The 22,953-nt window shown below is 41.7% G+C and overlaps 2 protein-coding genes across 2 annotated transcripts in view; one reads left to right on the top strand and one right to left on the bottom strand.

The window, feature by feature from the left end:
• The window catches only part of LOC118096556 (pro-neuregulin-3, membrane-bound isoform), a 327,593-nt gene that overhangs the window by 265,550 nt on the left and 39,090 nt on the right, over nt 1–22,953 (bottom strand). The window lies entirely within an intron of this gene.
• On the top strand, nt 8,638–13,419 carry LOC148685601 (uncharacterized). Its single transcript, XM_088669786.1, has 2 exons — nt 8,638–8,760; nt 8,906–13,419. Exons 1-2 carry the CDS (start codon nt 8,638–8,640, stop codon nt 10,640–10,642), a joined length of 1,860 nt encoding a protein of 619 aa, XP_088525912.1. The 3' UTR covers nt 10,643–13,419.

Genomic DNA, 22,953 nt, shown 5'->3' with positions numbered 1-22,953 from the left:
TCCTTTGGAAATGCCAAAAAAAACAGGATAGATGGTAACTCGAGTCTTTTTAACGTATTAAATTCTTGAGGCACTTGGATGTAAAATGCAAGGGGTGCGCACAATGATTTGCTTTATGCCTCCAAACCACAAAGAATAGCCTTTTAAAGAATAAAGCTAAATATACTCCTTAAAGATACTGTTGTCCTCATTGTTGTGCCACTGAAGCAGTGAAATGTGTATCAGTCCGACAGACTGTCCTAGGGGAGAATCTATACAAAATGGAATTCTAGCTAATAAGTTTGAAAAAAATGTTTACTAACTGGTACCCAACAACTGACCTGGAAGGACCTTTTTACTGAAAAGGAAAAAAAAAATAATTAAGAAGAGGTCATTTAATGTTAATGATACAATATTGCTAAATTTTGAGAAACGTAAGTATAGCTCAGATGTCCTATATAATGTTTATTATACAAAGGCTTTCTGAATGCTTGGAGGAATGTCAAAACGATCCATATTTGTCTTATCTTGCTTGTCCCCTTCCTCAACTGGTACCAACCTTAAGTGCATGCAGCAGGGCCAGCATCAGTGGAAAATGGACCATTAGGGGCAATGGGTACTGCCCCACCAACCTCAGATTGCCGTCAACCAGCTTCCACCTGCTTGCCTTCCTGCTTAAAACTGGTCCAGGGGATGGAAGTGCCTGCTGTCTTTTTCCTCCTTAACTTCATGGGGACAAAGCTAAATTAGTTGGTTCTGCCTGCCCTTGGCTCTGGCTCCACATATTATTGGCTCTAGCTCAACCCAACAGACACCAGACAGAATTGATCAGCAATTAATATAGCCATGTAAATATGCCCACACAACCAATATTAGCCTGGGAAAAAATATTTTCTGCTTTTAAACAGCAGGGTAGTCAGAGAGAGACAGAGAGAAGGGGATGGATGCAGAGAGAGGGGGGAAGAAAGAAAGAAAGAAAATATAGTTGTACCAGTGGTTCTCTGGAAGTCCGTTCCAAAACCAAAGAGTTCCCAAACCAAGGTGCTCTTTCCCATAGAAAGTAATGCAAAATGGATTAATCCATTCCAGACTTTTAAAAACAACCCCTAAAACAGTGATTTAACATGACTTTTACTATCTAATGAGACCATTGATCCATAAAATGAAGGCAATAATAAATGTATTGTACTATAAAATAAATAAGACAGTACTGTAGATGATAAAAATTAAAATTATTATTTTTCTTACCTGCACTGATTATAGTCATTGTTTGGATGGGGGGGCAGCTTTTATCCATTTCTGCAGTCACACCATCAATCAATCAGTAGCTGAACTGAGTTCCACACAGTCACAAAAACAAATAAACCGAAAAAGCCACAAAAACGCAAAATGAATAGCAAAAACAAAAGCGCCAAACTTTTTTTCATTTCCGGAAGTCTGTTTGACTTCTGAAATGTTCAAAAACCAAAATGCAGCTTCTGATTGGTGCAGGTGCCCCAGAACAATAGCCAACAGCCACATTGGACGTTCGACTTCCGAGAAACGTATGAAATCCGGAATACTTACTTCTGGGTTTTCGGCGTTTGAGAACCAAGGTGTTTGAGAACCGAGGTACCACTGTAGCAGTTTTGGTTTTGATGTTGTTAATGGGGGGGGGGCTGTTGAAAAGAGGGCTAGAACTATTGTTCAGGGCGGATGAGGTGTGCCTTCCTGATGCTTATCAAAGATTTTGGTCCTGACCTGCTCAGTGGTTTAAGCAGCTACCAGACCTTTACCCTCCTAAACTACAAATTGCCATCAGCCTTCCACATATCTCCCCCTGCCCCCTGCACCCAACACCTTTGCTTCACCCTGTGTTAGATAGTACAGGAACCAAGTCTCACAACACGTAATTGAAACGAAGCCTATAAACGTGCACAATAGCATTTCCTTGTATCCTGCTCTTGTTATTTGTAGGGATGACATTCATTCTTGTTACATTTCAAAGCTAACTGACCTGATCTTTACCTCCCTGGCTAACCATAGTTCTCCCTTCGATTTCTTGCTTCTCATTTTAGTCACTCATCAGCATCATTTGAGTGTAGTTATATCAGCACATAACTAAATTACATTGGCTACACAGTGTGTTATGTCAGCATGTCACTATATATTCTGCACATGGTTTAGGAAGGGTGGACATTGAAGCTTAAGAATTCTCCCATGCCCCAGCACATACAGTACATGAGAAATCAAAATGCACTAATGCATGTGTGACCAGGCTTTAGAGGGAAAGGGAGTTAGACTATGCCAGCATGGCATACTTTGAATCATATTTTTGTTTTGAAGATGAATAGTTTTGATTTTGTTTAAGATAGTGACATCTGCCCAGAACCCTTGAGATGTGCCACTCTGCCAGGATATGTGCAATAGCTATGAAGAGATTCTATCTATATTGTAATGCAATGGCCAGGGCATATTGTGACACATGGGTTTGTCAGGCCAAAGTATCTTGGCCTGCCTTTGCTTGGATTGCTCTGATCCCAGGGAGAGTCAGGGACCTTGGGTAGAAGAAACAAAGACCTAGCAAGAGGAGAGTAAGAGATTGAGAAGGCTGCAAAAGGAGAGGGTAGGGGGGAAAGAGCAGTAAAATTAGCAGTGTTGGGGGATAATGGGGGAAAAGAGAACACAAGACAGAGAAATCCAAGCTGAAAAATGGAAGAGAGAAGAAGTGTACATGACCAGGAACTGTAGGAAAGAGGAAGGCTGAAATTTTGTTGTTGTTGTTGTTGATGATGATGATGATGATGATTTTAAACAGCTTTGGCTGAAGGATTCCAGCAAATCATGAAAGCTTCTTACCACTTAATGCAAACCAACCCAACGAGTGTTTGTTTCCATTATCAGCTTGCTGAAATTATCTTTCACGAAAAGGAGAAAGTTGTTTCGTTTTATATGTGCTGTTGTCATCTCACAATCATCTCACAATCATACAAAACTGAATCAATCAGAGTAGGAATAAACAAGGAACTCATTTATGACCTAAGTCAACCAACATTTTATACTGGGAGATGGATGTTGTCAGCTCTTTTGTGTGTGCGTAGTGTGTTGGAAATTACCCTCCACCTTTACAATAGCTAACATCAATAGAAAAAGTCATTTTAGGTGCAAAATTGCCCCTTCATTTTCCTTTTCAATCTGCTCCCAATATCTACATTCAATTCAAGCCTGAACATTTTAGCACATTAAGGTTTGCCAAGTAGTGTTATTTGGGATTTTCTTCTCCATTAGCCATTACTTGCTCTTTATCTTACTCCTGTCTGTGCTGTATTTGAAGACAACCATTTTTGTACACCTTTCTAGCAAAGAGGAAAAATAATTCAAGATGAGCTAAAAGACAAGATTATCATTTGGCATAACCTTGACAGAAATCAACCCTTCTACTTTTCCTTTTTTTAAAAATAAAACAGAATATTCTTTACTATTACACACAACCACAATGCTTCTGAAACAATGGAGACAAATAAGATAAAAGCCGTCAAGGTGTATATACTGTTGCATGCACCCTAATCTCAGAGTGGTGAGAGAGTTCAGGGGTCCCACCAAGTATATAGGGTTTGTTTCCTTGAAATGGAAGTCAATGGAGACTGCTATGTCCTTAGGATATATATCGTTTTATTTACACATAGACACAACCTGAGCATAACATGAAAGAGCTCACACCATTAACACTCCAACAGATCTTGCATCCCCATTAGTTTTCCACGGAGACCCCCGAAGAGAGCCAGTCAAGCCCCTCTGTCTTCTACCAGTTCCCAGCTTCAAATCAGACTAAAAACAAAGGACTAGCTCTTGACTATTGTTCTCCTACTTCTAGCATGAGGTGGCAGTCAATCAGGTAAGAGGGGAATAATTCTGTGATAACCATTAGCTAGTTGTTCTTATGGCAACATGGCTAGTTCTTCAGTTATGCAGTCGGGATGCTTAACCAACCTAGCTAGGGACATTATCAAAACAAAGAGATTGGTTTGACCAGTTCAATGGTTCTTTTCTACCACAAACCATAACCTTACAGATACAAAACCAGAGGCTTATAATTGTATATTTGTTATTAATCCAATCCTTCTTGGGAAGGCTATAATCTCTAAAGGTGCCTCCAAAATACAGTGGTATCTCAGGTTAAATACTTAATTGGTTCCGGAAGTCCGTACTTAACCTGAAGTGAACTTTCACATTGAAAGTAATGGAGAGTAGATTACTCCGTTCCAGACAGGTCCGCAGAGTACTTAACTTGAAAGTACTCAACCTGAAGCGTACTTAACCCAAGGTATGACTGTATCTGAAATAAACAATAATTTTGCTGATGAATAAAATAAAATCTAAAATAAAATAAAGCCCAAGGGATGTATGGAAGGGATGGCATTTAACTGTTAAACTAGAATAATTCATGGGCATGTGGAATGAAGAATAGCTGCCAGAATGTAATGCATCAGCCCAAAGATATGCAAAGCAATGCAAGTAGTGGAACGAACCTGTGGTGGTTAAGGAAAAGACACTGTTTAAAAGTCCTAGGCCGAGTGTAGATTGATTCCTGATTTTGTTTTGTTTTTAATTATTCTACTAATAGTTTCTGCTGTGCTCTGGTCCATGAGGTCACGAAGAGTCGGAAATGACTAAATGACTAAACGACTAAACAACAACAATAGTTTCTTAGAATTAGTTTACTGCACATTCTGTTGGTTTTGGTCCAGTTGGGTTAGGTTACTATCAGACATATTCCAGGAGGTCACTAAATTTAACTGTTGGTGCTCATAGTGACTTAGGCTATGCACACAGTGCAGTGGAGAGAACTGGAGGCATCTCTGTGTTGTTCACTTACTTGACCTGCCTGGGATAGGACCATTCTTCCATATGCATGCACAGTGTGATTTTGTTGGGCTAGAAGTCACACTTAATAACACGTTCCTTCACCTGCTCTTGACTTGAACCTTCCTAATATATTCCAGATTGTGTTGACTCATTAGTATTTCACATCATTTTGTAACCCTTCTTCTGTGCCATCTCACTTCACCGATCCAGGAACCACACATTAAACAGCTTGTGAGCTAATATCATGCATGGATCTCACTTACTGGCTGTCTTGCTGTTGCTGTTTTTTTTTAAGGCTAGTGATAAACATTGTGGAAATTTTAGTTGTGAGTGATGAAGAGGGCTACTTCCCATAAATATGAGAAATATTTAATCACATCTCACTACCCCCCCCCCCGTAAATTCGTTGAAACCATTTAGGGAAGACAGCATTTTAGTATTACATGTATAATTAACAGTATGCAATAAAGGAAGAAATTATGGCCTACATCCATAGAGCTGAAATTTAGGTTTAAGCAATGGATTTATGCATGTCCAGATGATGTTTTTAACACTCCCCATCCTGCCATGCCATATCATTAATGGCTTTTGAAATTCCCTTCTATTTCAAAAGCAGGTTGCCACACAACATGGGATGGTAGTGAGAAAAAGGTATATCTAAAGCTCTTGGGATTAGTTTCATCATTCTCTATATTCTGGCCATTATTTCTGCACTGTCCCACAAAGGTGACATTATTGCTGTCATTCCAAGGACCCTTATCTGGAAGTAAGCTCTGTTGAATTCAGTGGAAGTTAGCTTTGAGTAAGCATGCAAAGGCTCAGGTTGAAGCTGCAAACACATTATGTCAGCAATGCAAGAAGATGCTGGAAATGAGGCCAGAAGCCACAGTGCAAAAGATGGTGCAGATCCAAAGTTAATTTCATAAATTAAATTCATAAATTCATAGCAATTGGCAAGATGTGGCTTGCTTATCCATGGCCAAACTCAATAGAAGCCCATTTGTGCCCATGTCCCATAAATTCATTCAAGAACAATACATACTGGTAGGGTTTGATTTTGACAAGTCATAAAACATACATCCCCATGTGTTTTCCCTCAAGAGCTATAAGCATAGTAGGCGATATTATTCTCTACCCTGTGTAGGAGGAGGAGGGGGCTTTAGATCAACCACCTGGGAATATTTTGTCCACATTCTGTCCAGTCCTATGCTATCCTATGCTGTGAGTCCATCAATGTCTAAAATTACTAACAGACTTTTGATGACGTAGACAAATGATTGAAAATCTATCATCTAATAATAGCAGTGTGTGTGTGTGTGTATGTGTGTATATATATATATATATATATATATATATATATATATATATATATCCCCTACTACCTGCTTGTTTGAACTCATAAAAAAGAATAAGAAGCATTCCCCCCCCCCCCTAACTACCATTTTCACTTTCTTCTCTGCAGTGGAAAAAAAATCCTTCCAGCAGCAGCTTAAAGACCAACTAAGTTTTTATTTTGGTATGAGCTTTCGTGTGCATGCACACTTCTTCAGATACACTGAATTAGAAGCCCCCAGACGCTTATTTGGGGCCAAACTGAAAAACATAACAAAACCTATGATTTGAACTATGACGTCTCCAAAGCAACTTTCCATCTATCAAAGTTTGGAGGGAAATTGCTCCCTAAAACACAGAGTGATTAAGAAGACTCTGGAATATCAATTTGATTTTAAGGCCCCTTATAACCAAAGAAATGGGCTTAACATTCCAGTTCTAGTCCCGTAGTGTCTTCTGAAGCCAATAATAATAATAATAATAATAATAATAATAATAATAATAATAATAATTCCTTTGTAACTTTTCTAAGAAAATAAAAGGCAACCTACAGAAATCTCTCTCTCTCTCTCTCTCTCTCTCTCTCTCTCTCACACACACACACACACACACACAGCTTAAAACAATAAAACAAAAGTGAATACACATAATGCTAAAAATGTACCTCATTAAAATCATCAAAAATTAAACTAACAAAATCTGCAATTAAGAAAAAGCAAATTAATTAATGATAAGTAAAAACATCCCATCAGTTGCCATCAAATCCCTAGGAGCAGAGGAATGTTTCAATCTGATGTCTGCTGTTATTATTATTTATCATCATCACCATCACCATCACCACCACTATCTTCATTCAATAATATTCAAAATATGCAGAAAATAAGGAACTAGAAGTGTGCACCCTAAAGGTGTCCACCTGAAATTAGAAGCTTGGAGAGAGACTTTAATTAATTTATGAGAATGATGTAACAATATATGGTTTTGACTGTGACAATTTATTGTAACAAATTTCTGCCATAAGCACTCCACACACTCACAGAGTTACCATGAGCCTGAATTCACTTCAAATGAAAATCTCACAGTGCCAAGCACCACCACTAGCCTGGCAAATACTATTCTTCCTAGTTTTGTCCTGCAAAGAGCATCTGTGTTCAAATTATATTTTATGACCTCAGGGATAACTGTTTGCAGTATTGATCCAACATTAAAGTGGTAATTTATGCACCCTGGTTCCATACTGGACCACAGCAATGGTTTATTTTATTGACTTTCTGACTGTTCCTTGCATATATTTTACAGTTGTAGAGAACACGGACAGCAAGGTCATCCCAAACAACAATCATTTTGAGACTCATTCCTTTCTCTCACCAACTCCTGCCCTGGCCATTAGCTATCCATTTAAATCCTGATCCAGTCTGCATTACTGCTGTGTCTAGACAACAAAGCATATCTTGGATCAGGCTGTCCATTTTGCTTTGGTTTGCTTATAATTTTATCAGCTGGAAGCACTATGAAGTGTGAATATTTTGGCGAATCTCTTCAGAAGCCTTTAATGGCAAGTGGATGTATAGAGAAGAAGGAGTAGTTTCCTAGAATTGACCCAGGCTTAGCTCATACATACAATGGAGGAGGCTGCATAAAAAGCCATGCTTGATCTAGGTAAGATTCATATTCTAGTCTGAAGTTCTCTCTCTAACTGTGGACAGACAGATGCAAAAACAGGGAGGTAGAGAGGAGTACAACATGTGGAACACAGTCAATGAGAAGCATGGCCAGTGAGCATGATCCTGCTCTCCCTTCATATTTATGGGAGAGCAGCCCTGTGCAATTGGTGTGACACAGCCCAGACAAGTGACCACCTCATCTGCCCTTGGGGAGAACCAGGCATAATCGATTGGCACTTGAATCTATGGCAAAACTTTCAAATTCACGGAATTCGGGTTAGTGGCCCAAACACTTTCCCTTCATCAGTTTCCATTTAAGAAGATCAATTGTTAAGCTGAAATTTGATACAACATTGTTGTTTTCAAGTGCCATAAAATATTAGTTTTCATCTCTTTGATAAATGACTTATCATTAGTAAGCCAGCTGAAATCCGCTACATGTCCTCTACTATATTTTATTGATGTTAGACAATCTATTCATTTTGATGGGAAAGCCACTTCCGCGCTTGCGTCGGAGGTGGGGTTGTGGGCCTGCCCGACTGTACCATCGCGTAGGGGCTGAGAGTTCAGCCCCTGCGCGAAGGTGCGCTCCCGCCTGCGTCACACCCCGACCAGCCAATGAGGCTGGGCGGGGCGGGGCCACACCGTTTAAAGGCCCCCGCAGGCGGGAGAGCTCCCTCTTCCCTTCGCTGTTCGCCGGAGCGAACAAAACTGGCTAGATGGTATCCACATCTGGGCGGCGGTCATCTCAGCTGCATACCCCAAGAGGGCCTTGCACTTGTGGGCCTATGTAGCTGACGTTAGGTTGGCAAATAAGATGGCTGGGGAGGCGGCGGCTTTAAACTACGATGAGGACTTTCGTAGGAACGCGTCTCAGAATCCAAAGACCAGATGGGATCAGCGCAATCAGCATTTTTGGAGTTACCACGTGGTCCCATACGTAGAAAGGAAGCAGACGGATCCCCCTAAGTCAGGCAGGTTTGAACCCAGGAGGGACCCGCGCCGCAGGGTCTGCTGGGAATATAATAAGGGCATCTGTCAGCGGCCCAATTGCAAATATACGCATGAATGCGAAAAATGTCTAGGACAGCACCCTGGAGTGTCATGTTTCAAAGGGAGGCAGTCCTTTCGCGGCGGGCGAGGCAATTCACACCAGGGCCCCAGGCACACAAGTGGCGCCCCCCAGGGAGCAGGCAGTAATCGGTTCTAATACATCACTCACTCTGGCTTTCTCCCCTATAAAGCTCGGCCCCCTGAAATTCCTTTTAGATCTCTATCCCAATAAAAAGGCGGCTAACTACCTCTGGGAGGGGTTCTCCTCCGGTTTTCGAATCCCAGTAAAAAGCCCACCCCTTTCGAGCAACCCCCCCAATCAGAAATCGGTTAGGGAAAGACCCGACATAGCGATTAAGAAAATCAACAAGGAGATTACTGCTGGTCGGGTGGCGGGTCCTTTTGCGGTGCCACCCATTCCCGAACTCCACATTTCCCCTTTGGGAATAGTCCCTAAGAAAGCGCCAGGCGAATTCAGGCTCATTCATAATCTCTCTCATCCGAAGGGCAGGTCCGTAAACGATGGCATACCTCAGGAGCTTTGCACGGTGAAATATGCCTCCTTTGACCAGGCAGTGAAGCTTGTAAGGCAATTTGGTAAGGGTGCCTTGTTGGCAAAGTGTGACATCGAATCAGCATTTCGCCTCCTGCCTGTCCACCCGCAGGACTTCAGATGGCTGGGCTTTCGGTTCGACGGGGCATATTTCATCGACAAAGCCATGCCTATGGGTTGTTCCGTGGCATGCTCTGCATTTGAGGCTTTTAGCACGTTCCTGGATTGGGCCCTGCGCTTTAAAACTGGCCTGTCTGGAGTCTCGCATTACTTGGATGACTTTCTCTTCGTGGCTAGGGCAAATAGTCCGGAGTGTGCAGGCCTTATGCAAGCATTCTCGGCCCTTGCACGCGAGCTGGGGGTGCCGTTAGCAGCAGATAAAACTGAAGGGCCCGTCTCACGTTTAACTTACTTAGGCATAGAATTAGACACAGTAGAGCAAACGTCACGTTTGCCCGCGGACAAAATTAAGGGCCTTAAGGAGACTATTAGACAGCTCATCCCCTGTAAAAAACTTACCCTTCGACAAATCCAATCTCTCCTGGGTCACCTGAATTTCGCGTGCAAGGTAATATCACCAGGCCGCCCCTTCTGCCTGCGATTAGCCAGACTTACGGCAGGTTTAACAAAACCCTTCCACAGGAAGCGACTCCCTCGTGGCGTTAAGGCCGACCTGGAGTCCTGGCTTACATTTCTGGGAAATTATAATGGGGTATCCCTATGGCAGGACAGCTTGGTTCTGCATTCCGAATTTCAGGTACAGTCAGACGCGGCTGGTTCTTTGGGTTTTGGAGTCTATTTCAAAGGTAAATGGTGCGCGCAGCGTTGGCCGGCCAGCTGGCAGGGTACAGACATTACACGCGACTTAACATTCTTAGAGTTCTTCCCTATAGTTGTAGCAGTGCACCTATGGTCCGTGGAATTCAGGGATCGACGAGTCTGCTTCAGAACCGACAACCAAGCGGTGGTCAGCGTCCTCGCTCGCCAATCATCAAGATCTCCGAGAGTGTCATCTCTCTTACGCCATTTTGTCCTACTAAGCTTGAAATTCAACATGCATTTCTCAGCCAAATTTGTGCCTGGGCTTAATAATAATATCGCAGATGCTTTATCTCGCTTCCAGATGGACCGCTTCCGCTCGTTGGCACCAGAGGCACGCCTGTGGCCAGAGCCGTTCCCGGAACACCTATGGAACCTTGGGAGCGCGAAATTCTGAAGGGAGTATTTGCGTCGGTTGCCCCCTCTACCCTTAACTCTTATAAACGGGCTTGGTCAGATTTCACTGAGTTCAGGCAGAAAGGAACCACGGGTCCTACTCATGGTCCGCCTTCCCAGGAAGAGGTTATGCAATACATAGTGCATTTGAGGAATCTCGGGCGAGCCGCTAAGACCCTTCAAATTCACACAGCAGCCATAACATTCTTCTCAAAATCACTTTATTTCATAGACCCGTGCGATAACTTCCACTTACGCAGGGCTATGGAGGGCTGGCGTCGGCTCCAGCCCCCAGCCAGTGACAACAGGCGGCCTATAACGTTTGACATGTTGGTTCAGATACACAAGCAATTGAGAACCCTTTGCTGGTCGAAATTCGAGGCGCGCTTATTTTCAGCTGCGTTTTCGATGGCCTACTTTGGGGCGCTCAGAGTAGGGGAGGTGGTCTGCGAGGACCAATCAGATGGTGTCACACGGGGTATTTTAATAGGGGATGTGTCACTGTCCGACACCCAGGTTCTAGTACACATCCGACGTTCAAAGACCGACCAGAAGGGAAAGGGTGCCGTTGTACGCCTCCCTGCGACAGGGGCCGCGGGTCCGTGTCCAGTAAAAGATACCAGGAGGTTCCTTCACCTGCGCCCGGCGGGCCCAGGCCCCTTCCTTATTCACCCGGACAAAGCCAGGCTTACCCGCCAGCAGTTCACCAGGGTCCTGCGCAAGGCCATCGCCTCTTGCGGGTATAACCCCACCGAATTCTCGCCCCACTCCTTCAGGATTGGTGCAGCTACTTCAGCCATGCACCTGGGCCTTTCTTCCGAGAGGATTCAGGACCTGGGAAGGTGGAAGTCTAACGCATACAAAAGGTACATTCGTACGTAGCTTACAGCTGATCCCGGGTTGTCCCTCTTTGTTTTCCAGGTGGCCAGATAGTGCGCGTTTGGATAGCCGGGCACAGCGTAGTTCACTGGGCCCGCGAAAGGGCGATTGAGGTGGGCCTGGGGCACGGGCTGGGCCTCCCAGCATCCGTGAGAGTGTCTTGGATTGCAAAGAGAGGCATGAAGTGGAACGAGCTGTTACCGACCCTTGAAAGCCGGGCTGCTTCACTCGGCTACCCTGACCTGTTGGTGCTGCAGCTAGGGGAGAACGACCTTGCCTACCGTAACGCAGTGGACTTGAAGTTGAAAATATTCCGTGATTTTGATACCCTATTGGATTCCTGCCCGGGGATGACGCTGCTTTGGTCATCCCTGCTGGAGAGGCGCATTTGGCGCGATGGACGTTGCCCGATCGCTATGAACAGAACTAGGCGGCGCTTGAATTCTTTTGTGATCCGCAGAGTGTTATCCTTGAATGGCCGAGTAGTCTCGCACCCAAGCCTAAAACAGAGTGAAGCAGCCCTGTATCGTCATGACGGTGTACATCTGTCGCCTATAGGGAATGATATCTGGCTCGGAAACATAATTACGGGAATCCACGATTGGCTACATGTTAGTGTACATAACTAGGCGAATAAGAGATTAGGACCACAGCCCCCCTTAATAACGTTATAATATTAAATAATTAAATAATGTTTGAGTTATACCCACAAATTGGCAAGGGGGTACTACATGTGAGCGGATTGGCGGCGAGCCAGGGGGGGCTCGAGTGGCGGTTAGGCGTTGGAAATTTGCATAACAATCAGTTGGAGGAGGGGCAAGTACGTCATCAGCTGCCCTATCTTGGAGAGGTAATTCCGTTAAAGGATTCCGGGGGCGAGGCTTGGTCCTGAGCCGGGAGTTGCCTGGGCCGTAAGGCACGCCCCATCGGTGGCCACAGGAGGAGCTCTAGTAGATCTACGTCGCGGGGCTCCTTTCTGGTGGTTAACTTCTCACAGACTTCAACACACGGGTTGGAGTCGGATATAGTCTGGTAGGTTCCAACGCCTAAGCCAATTCCGCTCTACATGCATATTTAATAAAGTTGTGGCCTTAACCACCCAATTAATTAAATCTTAAACCTGGCGTCATGAGTCTTTATTCTGGGGAAGGAGGGCATATCGCCACACAAAGCCACTTCCGCGCTTGCGTCGGAGGTGGGGTTGTGGGCCTGCCCGACTGTACCATCGCGTAGGGGCTGAGAGTTCAGCCCCTGCGCGATGGTGCGCTCCCGCCTGCGTCACACCCCGACCAGCCAATGAGGCTGGGCGGGGCGGGGCCACACCGTTTAAAGGCCCCCGCAGGCGGGAGAGCTCCCTCTTCCCTTCGCTGTTCGCCGGAGCGAACAATTCACCCGCCCGCCCACCCCTTAATAAGAGGCAAGGGGACGCTGCTATGGACGTCAGTTGGTTGCCCTGGCTGGCCAGGGGGCTGGGTAGGATTTTTCCCATACTGGGTTAGCCATGATGGGTTTTTCGCCTACCTCGTAGCATGTCGTCACAACTTAGGTTAGGCGGTTAGGCGTTGGAAATTTGCATAACAATCAGTTGGAGGAGGGGCAAGTACGTCATCAGCTGCCCTATCTTGGAGAGGTAATTCCGTTAAAGGATTCCGGGGGCGAGGCTTGGTCCTGAGCCGGGAGTTGCCTGGGCCGTAAGGCACGCCCCATCGGTGGCCACAGGAGGAGCTCTAGTAGATCTACGTCGCGGGGCTCCTTTCTGGTGGTTAACTTCTCACAGACTTCAACACACGGGTTGGAGTCGGATATAGTCTGGTAGGTTCCAACGCCTAAGCCAATTCCGCTCTACATGCATATTTAATAAAGTTGTGGCCTTAACCACCCAATTAATTAAATCTTAAACCTGGCGTCATGAGTCTTTATTCTGGGGAAGGAGGGCATATCGCCACACAAGAGATTAAAATGTGAACATGCTCTCTTGATTCAATTCTCCCATATCAATGCAGAAAGTGTCAAGAGACTAAATGCCATTCTCTGACATCAGCTTCTGGTTGCTTAGTATCCATCAGAGAAGCATCAAATTGTAATCACTTGCTCTTGGGACTGTTGCGGAAGAGACAGAAGCAGACATTGTCTTGTTGTTAACACAGATAATAATGCTGAGTATCAATTTATTTCCTTCTCTGTGGTGCCAGTAGCCTCATTTATGAACATCTTTGCTTGCGAAACAAAGAATTTTCCATACCATGCCATGGTAGGATGCATTAGTGACAGGTTTATCTCAATGGGTTGTTCACATCCTAGCTATGAAGATGCATGCAACACTTCCAATAAATTTCAGAGGAATTTCCTCTTACTTGTTAGCTAGAGCAAATGGCATCCAGAGGCGGCAGCAAAATTTCACCTAAGTATGCATTCGAATTTTCCTCATTATAACTTCTCCATAGATTTTGGAATTCCAAATCAACTTACATTAGAAATTCTCCATGGTGCTGTCCCTGCTCCCTGAAAAATAGTGACCACACTTTGCTACATCTAGGCCAGGGGTGGCCAACTCCCAAGAGACTGTGATCTACTCGCAAAGGCTGGCAGTGATCAACCCCCTTTTGGGCGGTTCAGGTCAAAGTCGTTGAACTTTTGTATAGGAAAGGGGAAGACCTGTTTTGTTGAGCTTCTTTTATGGAAACCAAACTTGTTGAGCTTCTTTGGGGGGAGCCAGTGATCTACCACAGGCGTCCAGTGATCTACCGGTAGGTCACGATCTACCTGTTGGACGTGCCTGACACATGAAAGCATGTGTCACGATACAATTTTGAGTATTCAAGGTCCTGCAACTCTTTCTCCACATTGATGCTATGTCCACATCCCTCAGTTCTCTCATGTCTTTCCCAAAGAAATATTATATGTGTGCACATAAGTATTGACTAAAACACGGAGGGGGAGTAATCTTGCCATGACTGGAGTGCAATTGCACAAAGCTTCTTTTGTGCATCTTACTCAATAGGGTTGGTGAGCCAGTGAGGCACTGGAAGCTTACATATTTTGGACCTAGATGTCCCCAGCCCACCTGAAATCTTCCAAAGTCAGCTGCCCAAGCTGTGCCTTCTCCTGCTTCTTGAGAGAGAGGAAGAGACAAGAGACACACAGGGCAGAGCAACAGCTCCCCAACTCAGGCTGAAGCTCCCCACTCTAGCAGCTAACAGAAAAGGCAGCACTTAGGAAGGATACTATGTAGAATTTGGGGTGTGGAAAAGCTTAAATCAGACATCTCTGTTTGCAATTTGGCAGGCGCTAGCCACTCTGAAGAGGCCACTATACTAGCAAATGTCATCCAATTCTGTCAGAAGTTGGTGATTATGCATTATAGCATTGTTGTTGATATTCTAGTATTTCATGCAAGACAGACAACCTATTTTTTTCCAAAGCAGATTTGGACTCAGACCTTAAATTGAACTGGAAAGTATCTGAAGTACGTTGATCTGAACCAAATCTTGTCAATCCACACCTCTAGTTTCTGGGGTTTCTCTCTGTATTATTGCTTCTTGCTGATTTGTTTTGCCTTTGTTGAAGAGCTCTTCCTTATTACATCCTTTGAGACAGAGTCCAGTTATTTGTCTCACGGAAATGCAGGCAGAACCCAAGCAAATCTTGACTGTAATCCCTCTGTGTAAATTCCTACAGAAGGAGAGTTCAATTTTGTGTTTCAATTTTGAAACTTTGAAATTGCCATGACAGCTCTAGTTCTTCAAGCCTGATACTTCCCTTCTTTGTCCTCCTTCCCGCTTATCTTCTCTGTTGTCAGTCTCTATACTGTTGAGATTTAGATTGCAAGTTCCTCAAAAGAGGGGTATATTTGTGGCACTTGGTCAACACCATGTACTTTTATGGCAGTATATAAATCATTATCATCTTTCAAACATAAATGCTAGGAAAGCATCACTACGGGTTCAGAGACACCATCACAATAGTGAACACAGTTCAGTAATTATCAAGGATGCTAGGTTAAATCAAAATCCATACTTCTGTCAGTAGCAATTTTTTTAAGCAGTAGCAGTAACAACAACAACAGGGAGGGGAGAGAGAGAGATAGATAGATAGAGAGAGAGAGAGAGAGAGAGAGAGAGAGAGAGAGAGAGAGAGAGAGAGAGAGAGAGAGAATTTGGTGTTTTAACCACGAGGACTACAAATGTACAAATGTTTTTAAGCAGGGGTTGAATGGTGATCTGTCCTGGATGCTTTAGAGTTGAGATTCCTGCATTGCAGGAAGTTGGACTAGATGACCCTTTGGGTCCCTTCCAACTCTACAATCTTATGATTCCATAAAAAAACCTTTCTATCTGATAAACTCATTTTCAATGTCATTGTGGGCAGGGCAGTGTATAGCCAGCCAGAGGTGGGGCCTTACCTTTTTTTTTCATACTAGCTATTAAAGACCTTCTGTAGGCTATGAGTCCCAAGCTATTCACACAATGAAACAGATCACCATAACTTCCATGCAAGCTGAGCAATGATAGGACTTTATCACTACCTCTTTCATCACCATGAAATTATAGATGCACGTAGTATTTTTTACTTTTAACTATCGTTGTTTTGGTTCACTTTTCTGTTAAGACTTTTCCTGCAGTAGGGGGAAATGTTTAAGAAGAAGAAAATACTAAAGTATACCTTTTGAAAATGTCTCCGGTATACTAGATATGAAATGTTATTTTTTTTGGCCAACAGTCATGTATGCATGTGACTACACACACACACACACACACAGAGAGAGAGAGAGAGAGAGAGAGAGAGAGAGAGAGAGAGAGAGTAATGAAAAACATTCATACAGAACCTTCCTGTACACTGCAAGAATTATCACAAAGGGGAATACTGAAACATGGTCACTTGTTTTAATCACATTTGGCATGAATAAAACTCTGGTTAACTTAAGCATTTTATATCTCCAGAGGCAGAAATATGCTGGCATTTTAAAAGTCAGCTCATCAGTAAGGCCAATCTGGCAGCTGTATCGCTTTACTTGAGGGCTAAAGGACCCGGAGTATCAAACCACTTGCAAAGTCAGCTCTGAACCCTTTCAGACCTGGAGACCTAGAGTGCAAGCTGGTCATGATGTTTTGGCACATCATCCTAGCAAATCTTGGGAAACTGGGATCACATCCTGTTCCTTCCAGACTGCTATTGTCTCACTGTAAATTTGAAACAAAATCATGCTAATGATGGATGTGTGGAGCTGGCCAGGGTTCTGAACTCCCTTGGCTTACTACAATGCATTGAGCATTGAGCATTTGAAACCATAGATGAGTCCAGTTTGAATGCACTTTGTTCAAACAGATTTTATGGTCCTTTCCATGTTTGCTTCCCTGCTAGCATGCTGGTAGTAGTGGATTCAGATGAAGAGTAACCAAAAGTAGGGGGGCTTGTGGGATTCAGGTCTTGTCAGTCCACACTAGGGTTGGAGGAGAAAGTAAGCCATACTACATTTCAAAGCATAGCAAGCAAATTAAACAGTCCTGGACTTACATGCAGATCTGGATGTGGCTATCAGTTGGATTGTGCACCTCTGAATTTTGCAATGCCATCTATGCTCAAAAAACAAGTGCTTTTAAAATGAGACTGAACAATCCTATATATGATTGATCACATATGAAAATAGTATGGAGCAGAAAAAGACTGATCCGTCCATCCCTAGCCCACATTCATGCCCCCCCCCAGCATAAGTACCCATATATTTTTCCTGGCCCTTGCCATTCAAATGCATAGGCTATTTCCTCTACTATGTTAAATGAATGCTAAATTATGCTGATTGAAAGTGACTGCTTTACATAACCCTTCATAAATAGCATAATTCTAGTTCTAAATTCCTGTCTAACCTTCTAAACTTCTGTTGCTACTGCCATTTTCTTTGTGTCACTGTCATGTTGGTTTCTTGGTGTGTGTGTGTGACAAAAAATAATTTTAATCTGCTACTTAGTGAATCAGAGTACACAAGAAACTGATAAGTAGTACAACAGCAGCAGCAGCAACAACAACAACAGGCTCACTATATTATAGAGGCAGATGACAGCAAAGAACAGTTGTTGTTATGGACAAGGACTCCAAATATGTCTTGCCAAACAGTTTGGTGAGCTAAGCTTCAACCCACCTTTGGCCAGCTGAAATGCCATTCCAGTAGGGATTCTTTTTCCTTTCTCTGCTATTCTTCCCTATTGCAGGTTTTCTGATACAGTGACAATGGTATTCATTTATACTTGTGAGATATTGGTGCTGCTGAGGGGTGCTAAACATGCTCCTATGGCATCATGTAGAACATGCAGCCTATTAGATGCAATACAGCTCTATTTACAAACAAACCAAGAATATATGGCTAAGGTTTGCTGGCTTGGATCTGAAGCCCAGGGGAAAGACAAGTTGACAGGACTTATACATCAGCTGCAGAAGCGTCTTTCTAGATTAGAAATTAAAATGATCCCAAGTGACAGTCTTTAAATTAAGAAGGAACATGGAGTGACAAGGAAGACAAAATGCCTTCTGAAATTTCAGATGTATTTTTGTGTGTCTGACCCAACCCTTGCAGCAGTTAGTATTCACATTCATATGATATCAAGAAGACAGAACAACAAAAAAAATAGATAGAAAAAGTAAATTTCTCAGCTGCTAATAAAATTTGTAATTGCCACCTGCCAGGAAACTTGATAGTGAATAACACAATAGTTTTCTATTAAGCACTGAGTACATTAAACTGGCAAGATGGTCAATACAACATGCGTTGTTATTGCTACACATTGTCCAAGACGGGAGTCCTCTTGCTGCAAATTATCACATCCCCCTTTGTTATTTTGAAAGCCTAAATGTTAACATCCAAAGAGAGACCCACAATTCTAACAATACAGCCATGCATGGCACTGAGCTAGCATGGCTGAGAAATAAACAGCATTAAACCTTTCCATTTGTCATGCACATAACTCTGGTCTGATGTCTCTCTTTGTCTCTCTGCATATGTACACTTGATCAAGGTGATTTTTAGTCATGCAATTCCCACCCTCTCAACAAATTGGGTAAGAATCACACAAACCAGGCTTCCTTGTGTCAGCTGCTTACAAGAGGGCCCAGGTTACACTGGAAGGTAGGAGCTTTGAGTCTTGTAGACAGGTGTGTGTGTCGTTCTTCAGGCAAACAATGCCAGTGCTCTCCCTGGCTGAATGTATTCCAAAAGTGACCATACAAAAGTATGTGTGTAGATACGTGGTTGGTCAGCAGAGAAATCACTTAACATGTCCACCCAACTGCAAGATGTTGATGCATGCAGAACATTCCTGTAAGATCTGGCACTCATCTACATAGTACAATGCCCTGAGCTCATTGAAAAAAGGACCACATGCAAACATAATAATGTACACACATTCAGGGGGCTTTAGTTTCCATCTTACTCTGCATTATATACAACATCTTATTGATGACAACCATTAGGGATTTCTCCAGTTACAGTCACACCTCCGGTTATGTAAACTTTTTTTTTTTAAAACTTTATTTCAGTTCTGCAAACAATTCAAAATAAACAAAGCAAAAAATCAAATAAACAATAAGCAAATTAACAAATCAATAAGTAAATTAACAAAATAACAATTTAACAAATTAACAAAATTAACCAAATAGAAAATTAACATAATTTGACTTAACTTAGTCCAACCCATAACTCAAATCATAATTTCGGTACTTCAAATAAGACTTAGGTAAGCTAATAAACTAATAAATTAGTAAAGAAATAACAATAAGGCTAAAATACTTACATATATAACACACAAAATACTCAAAGAAGAAAATAAAATACAACGAGAATACTTCCTACTATTCATGCATCGCTTTTCTTTTTTCTTTCCCTCTATTCTTGCTTTAACTTACATCTCACTCTTTATTTCATCAGTTACATCATTATAGCTAATAAAATTTCCTGCTTCTTTTTCAATTTAAGCAAATCACCAAATCGGTATTAAATTTTTCTTTTTTGAAATACTCCTCTACACATTTCCATTCAATTATACATTTTTGTTTAGGGATATTTCTAATTGCCGCAGTCATTTTGGCCAAATTCATAAGCTCTACTAATTTTTCCTGCCATTCATAAATTGATGGTACTTTCCCTCCTTTCCAGTTCTGGGCTATAAGTAGTCTAGCTGCTACAATTGCATACAACAATACCTTCTTTTTCTCTTCTGGGATATTATTCGGAACCATGTTCAATAGAAATAATTCAGGTCGTTTTTCAAATGTTAGCTTTAACATCTTTTTCAATTTTTCATAGACATTGTTCCAAAACTTTCGAATTTTATCACATTCCCACCAACAGTGGTAATAGGTGCCAATTTCTTTATTACATTTCCAGCATATATTAGAATTCTTTTTGCTAATTTTCGCAATTTTAGCCGGTGTTAGGTGCCATCTGTAAAACAACTTTAATATATTTTCTTTTATACTTGAGCACGCCGTGAATCTCAACCCTTCCTTCCACATTTTTTCCCATTGGCAACTATATATAGGCCTTCCTATATCTTGGGCCCATCTCACCATTGTAACCTTTACCACCTCATCTTTAAGTTCCCATTCGAGGAGGTAGTTGTATAATTTAGACATTACCCTATCCCCATTTTCCATTAATAATTCTTGCAGCTTTGATTTATTCCCCAGAAAGCCATTTTTTTTATGTTTTTCGAAAATGCTTTGGATTTGATTATAGTGTAGCCAGCTTGTACATTCCTGTTTCATCTGTTGATATGATTTTAACTTTATTTGTTCTCCATTTTTTTCCAGAATATCTGAATAAGTCGGCCAGATTTTTCGTCTGCTATCTTTGATCATCATGGTCATTTCTATGGGAGATGCCCACCAGGGCGTTTTCGGCTCCAGAATGTTTTTGTGTTGGGCCCATATTTTTAATAAAGATTTCTTAAAAACATGATTTGTTATTTCTTTATATCCCCCTTTCTTTTCTTCTAATAAGTAATTATGCCAGCCCCGGATATTATTGAAACCCTCTAGATCTAAAATTTCTTTGTTTCTCAATTCGACCCAGTCTTTTATCCAGCACAAGCCCGCAGCATCATAATAAAGTTTTAGGTCCGGTACTCCCCATCCACCTCTATCTTTTATATCCGTCAGTAATCTATACTGTATCCTTGGTGTTTTTTTCCCCCATATAAATTTACTTAGGCTTTTCCTCCATTTCTCAAAACATTCCTTCTTGTCAATGATTGGTAGCATCTGAAATAGGAACAATAATTTAGGCAATATTGTCATTTTGATTGCCGCTATTCTCGCGGACAGTGTCAGATGCAGATTGTTCCACCTTTCTAAATCTTTTTCTATTTCTTTCCATTTCTTTTCATAATTATTTCCAAACAAATTTACATTTTTAGCTGTTATTTCAATTCCTAAATATGTAACCTTTCTCGCTATTTCCCATCCTGTTTTTTCCTCTAATTCCTTCTTATCTTTTTCCCTTAGATTTTTTGTAATGATTTTAGTTTTCCCCTTGTTTATTTTAAAGCCCGATATTTTCCCATAATTATCCAAAATTTCTTTCAAATAGTGCATGTTTTCTAGGGGGTCCTCCAATATTATGACCACATCGTCTGCAAAGGCTCGTGCTTTATATGTGTTTTCTCCTACTTTTATTCCTTTAATCTTTTTATCCTCCTTTATCTCTTTTAACAGACTTTCAATTGTCAAAATAAATAGGAGTGGCGAAAGCGGACACCCCTGCCAAGTGCCCCTCGATATCTCTATCTCTCCAGAGAGGTCCCCATTTACAATCAATATTCCTTTTTGCTTTTGATATATTGCGTTTATACCTTTAAAAAAATTTCCTTCTATGCCCAATTCTCTCACCATCCTTTTCATAAAGTCCCAATTCACGTTATCGAAAGCCTTCTCGGCATCTAGGAATATCAGGGCAGTTCCTCGGCCGGGGTTCCAGTCTAAATATTCTATCAAATTTATCAAAATCCTGACATTGGTATTCATTTTTCTTTTAGGGAGAAAACCCTGTTGTTCACTTCCTATCAACCTATTCAATACAACTTTTAATCTACTGGCCATAATTCCTGTGAATATTTTGTAATCGATATTTAACAAAGAAATGGGTCTAAAATTTTCAACTTGGTCTAATTTCTTGTCTCCTTTTGGTATAAGGGTTATAAAGGCTTCTTGCCATGACTTGGGTATAATTTCTTTTTCCATTATTTTGTTTACTAATTCAACATACACTTCTCCTAGCTCTTCCTTAAACAATTTGTAATGTTGGCTAGTGAGGCCATCCGTACCCGGAGATTTCCCCGATTTTAACTTACCTATGACTTCATATACTTCCTGCAGTGAAATTGGTTTGTCTAACAACTCTTTTTCTCTATCATCTATTTTATCTAATTTGTGGCCTGCAATGTACTTGTCTAATTCCTCCCTGTCAATTTGGTCTCCCTTGTATAATTTCTCATAATATTTAACAAAGCACTTATATATATCCTCTTTTTTTGCCCAATTTTTCCCATCCATCCTAATATTTGTGATTGTTCTTTCATCTTGTTTCTTTTTCAACTGCCACGCCAGCATTTTACCTACTCTTCCTCCCATCTCAAAGGTTTTTTGTTTGGCCCATTTAATTTTCTTTTCAATTTCTTGTCCCAATAGCATTGATAATTCCGTTTGTAAAATTTTAAGCTCAGATACTATTTTTGAATCTTTGGGATTTTTTGCCAATTCTTTTTCCTTTTCTTCAATTTTCTTTTTTATCATGTTTTGGCTATTTTCTCGCTGTCTCTTTATTTTATTTTTCTGTTGAATATATAGACCTCGTATAAAGGCTTTGCTAGCGTCCCACATTACTTCCACCCCTATTTCTCCCGTCTTGTTTATTTGGAAAAATTCTTTTATCGAATTTTTAACCTTACTTACAAATTCTTCATCGTTAAGAATCCCCTCATCCAGCCTCCATCTAGTCTTTCTCTTATAGCCCTCCTTTAAACTTAGCATTACTGGATTGTGGTCTGTTAATGATTTTATCATAATTTCACACTTCTCTAATTTGATTAGTAATTTATTTGTAAGCCATATATTGTCAATCCTTGCTGCCGATTTCTGTACTTCTGAATAGAATGTATATTTTTTCTCCTCCGGGTTCCTTAGCCTCCAGCAATCTTGTAATCCATAACTTTCTGTTAATCTAAAAAACACCTCAGGCAACTTCCCCTCGTATTTTTTCCCTTTGTTCGATCTATCTAAGTCCGGTTTCACTACTCCGTTAAAGTCTCCAGCTAGTATGATTTCTTCATCTTCAACCCATTCACCTAATTGACTCCATAGTTTCTTAAAAAAATCTGTTTTACCTCCGTTTGGAGCATATATATTTACCACTACCACATTTCCCTCAGATAGATATAACTTTACCGC

Source organism: Zootoca vivipara, chromosome 5, assembly GCF_965207765.1.
Source record: "Zootoca vivipara chromosome 5, rZooViv2.hap1.1, whole genome shotgun sequence".
NCBI classification, from domain to species: Eukaryota; Metazoa; Chordata; class Lepidosauria; order Squamata; family Lacertidae; genus Zootoca; species Zootoca vivipara.
The sequence above is the reverse complement of the archived record's forward strand: the minus strand, read 5'-3'. Positions and strand labels throughout refer to the sequence as shown.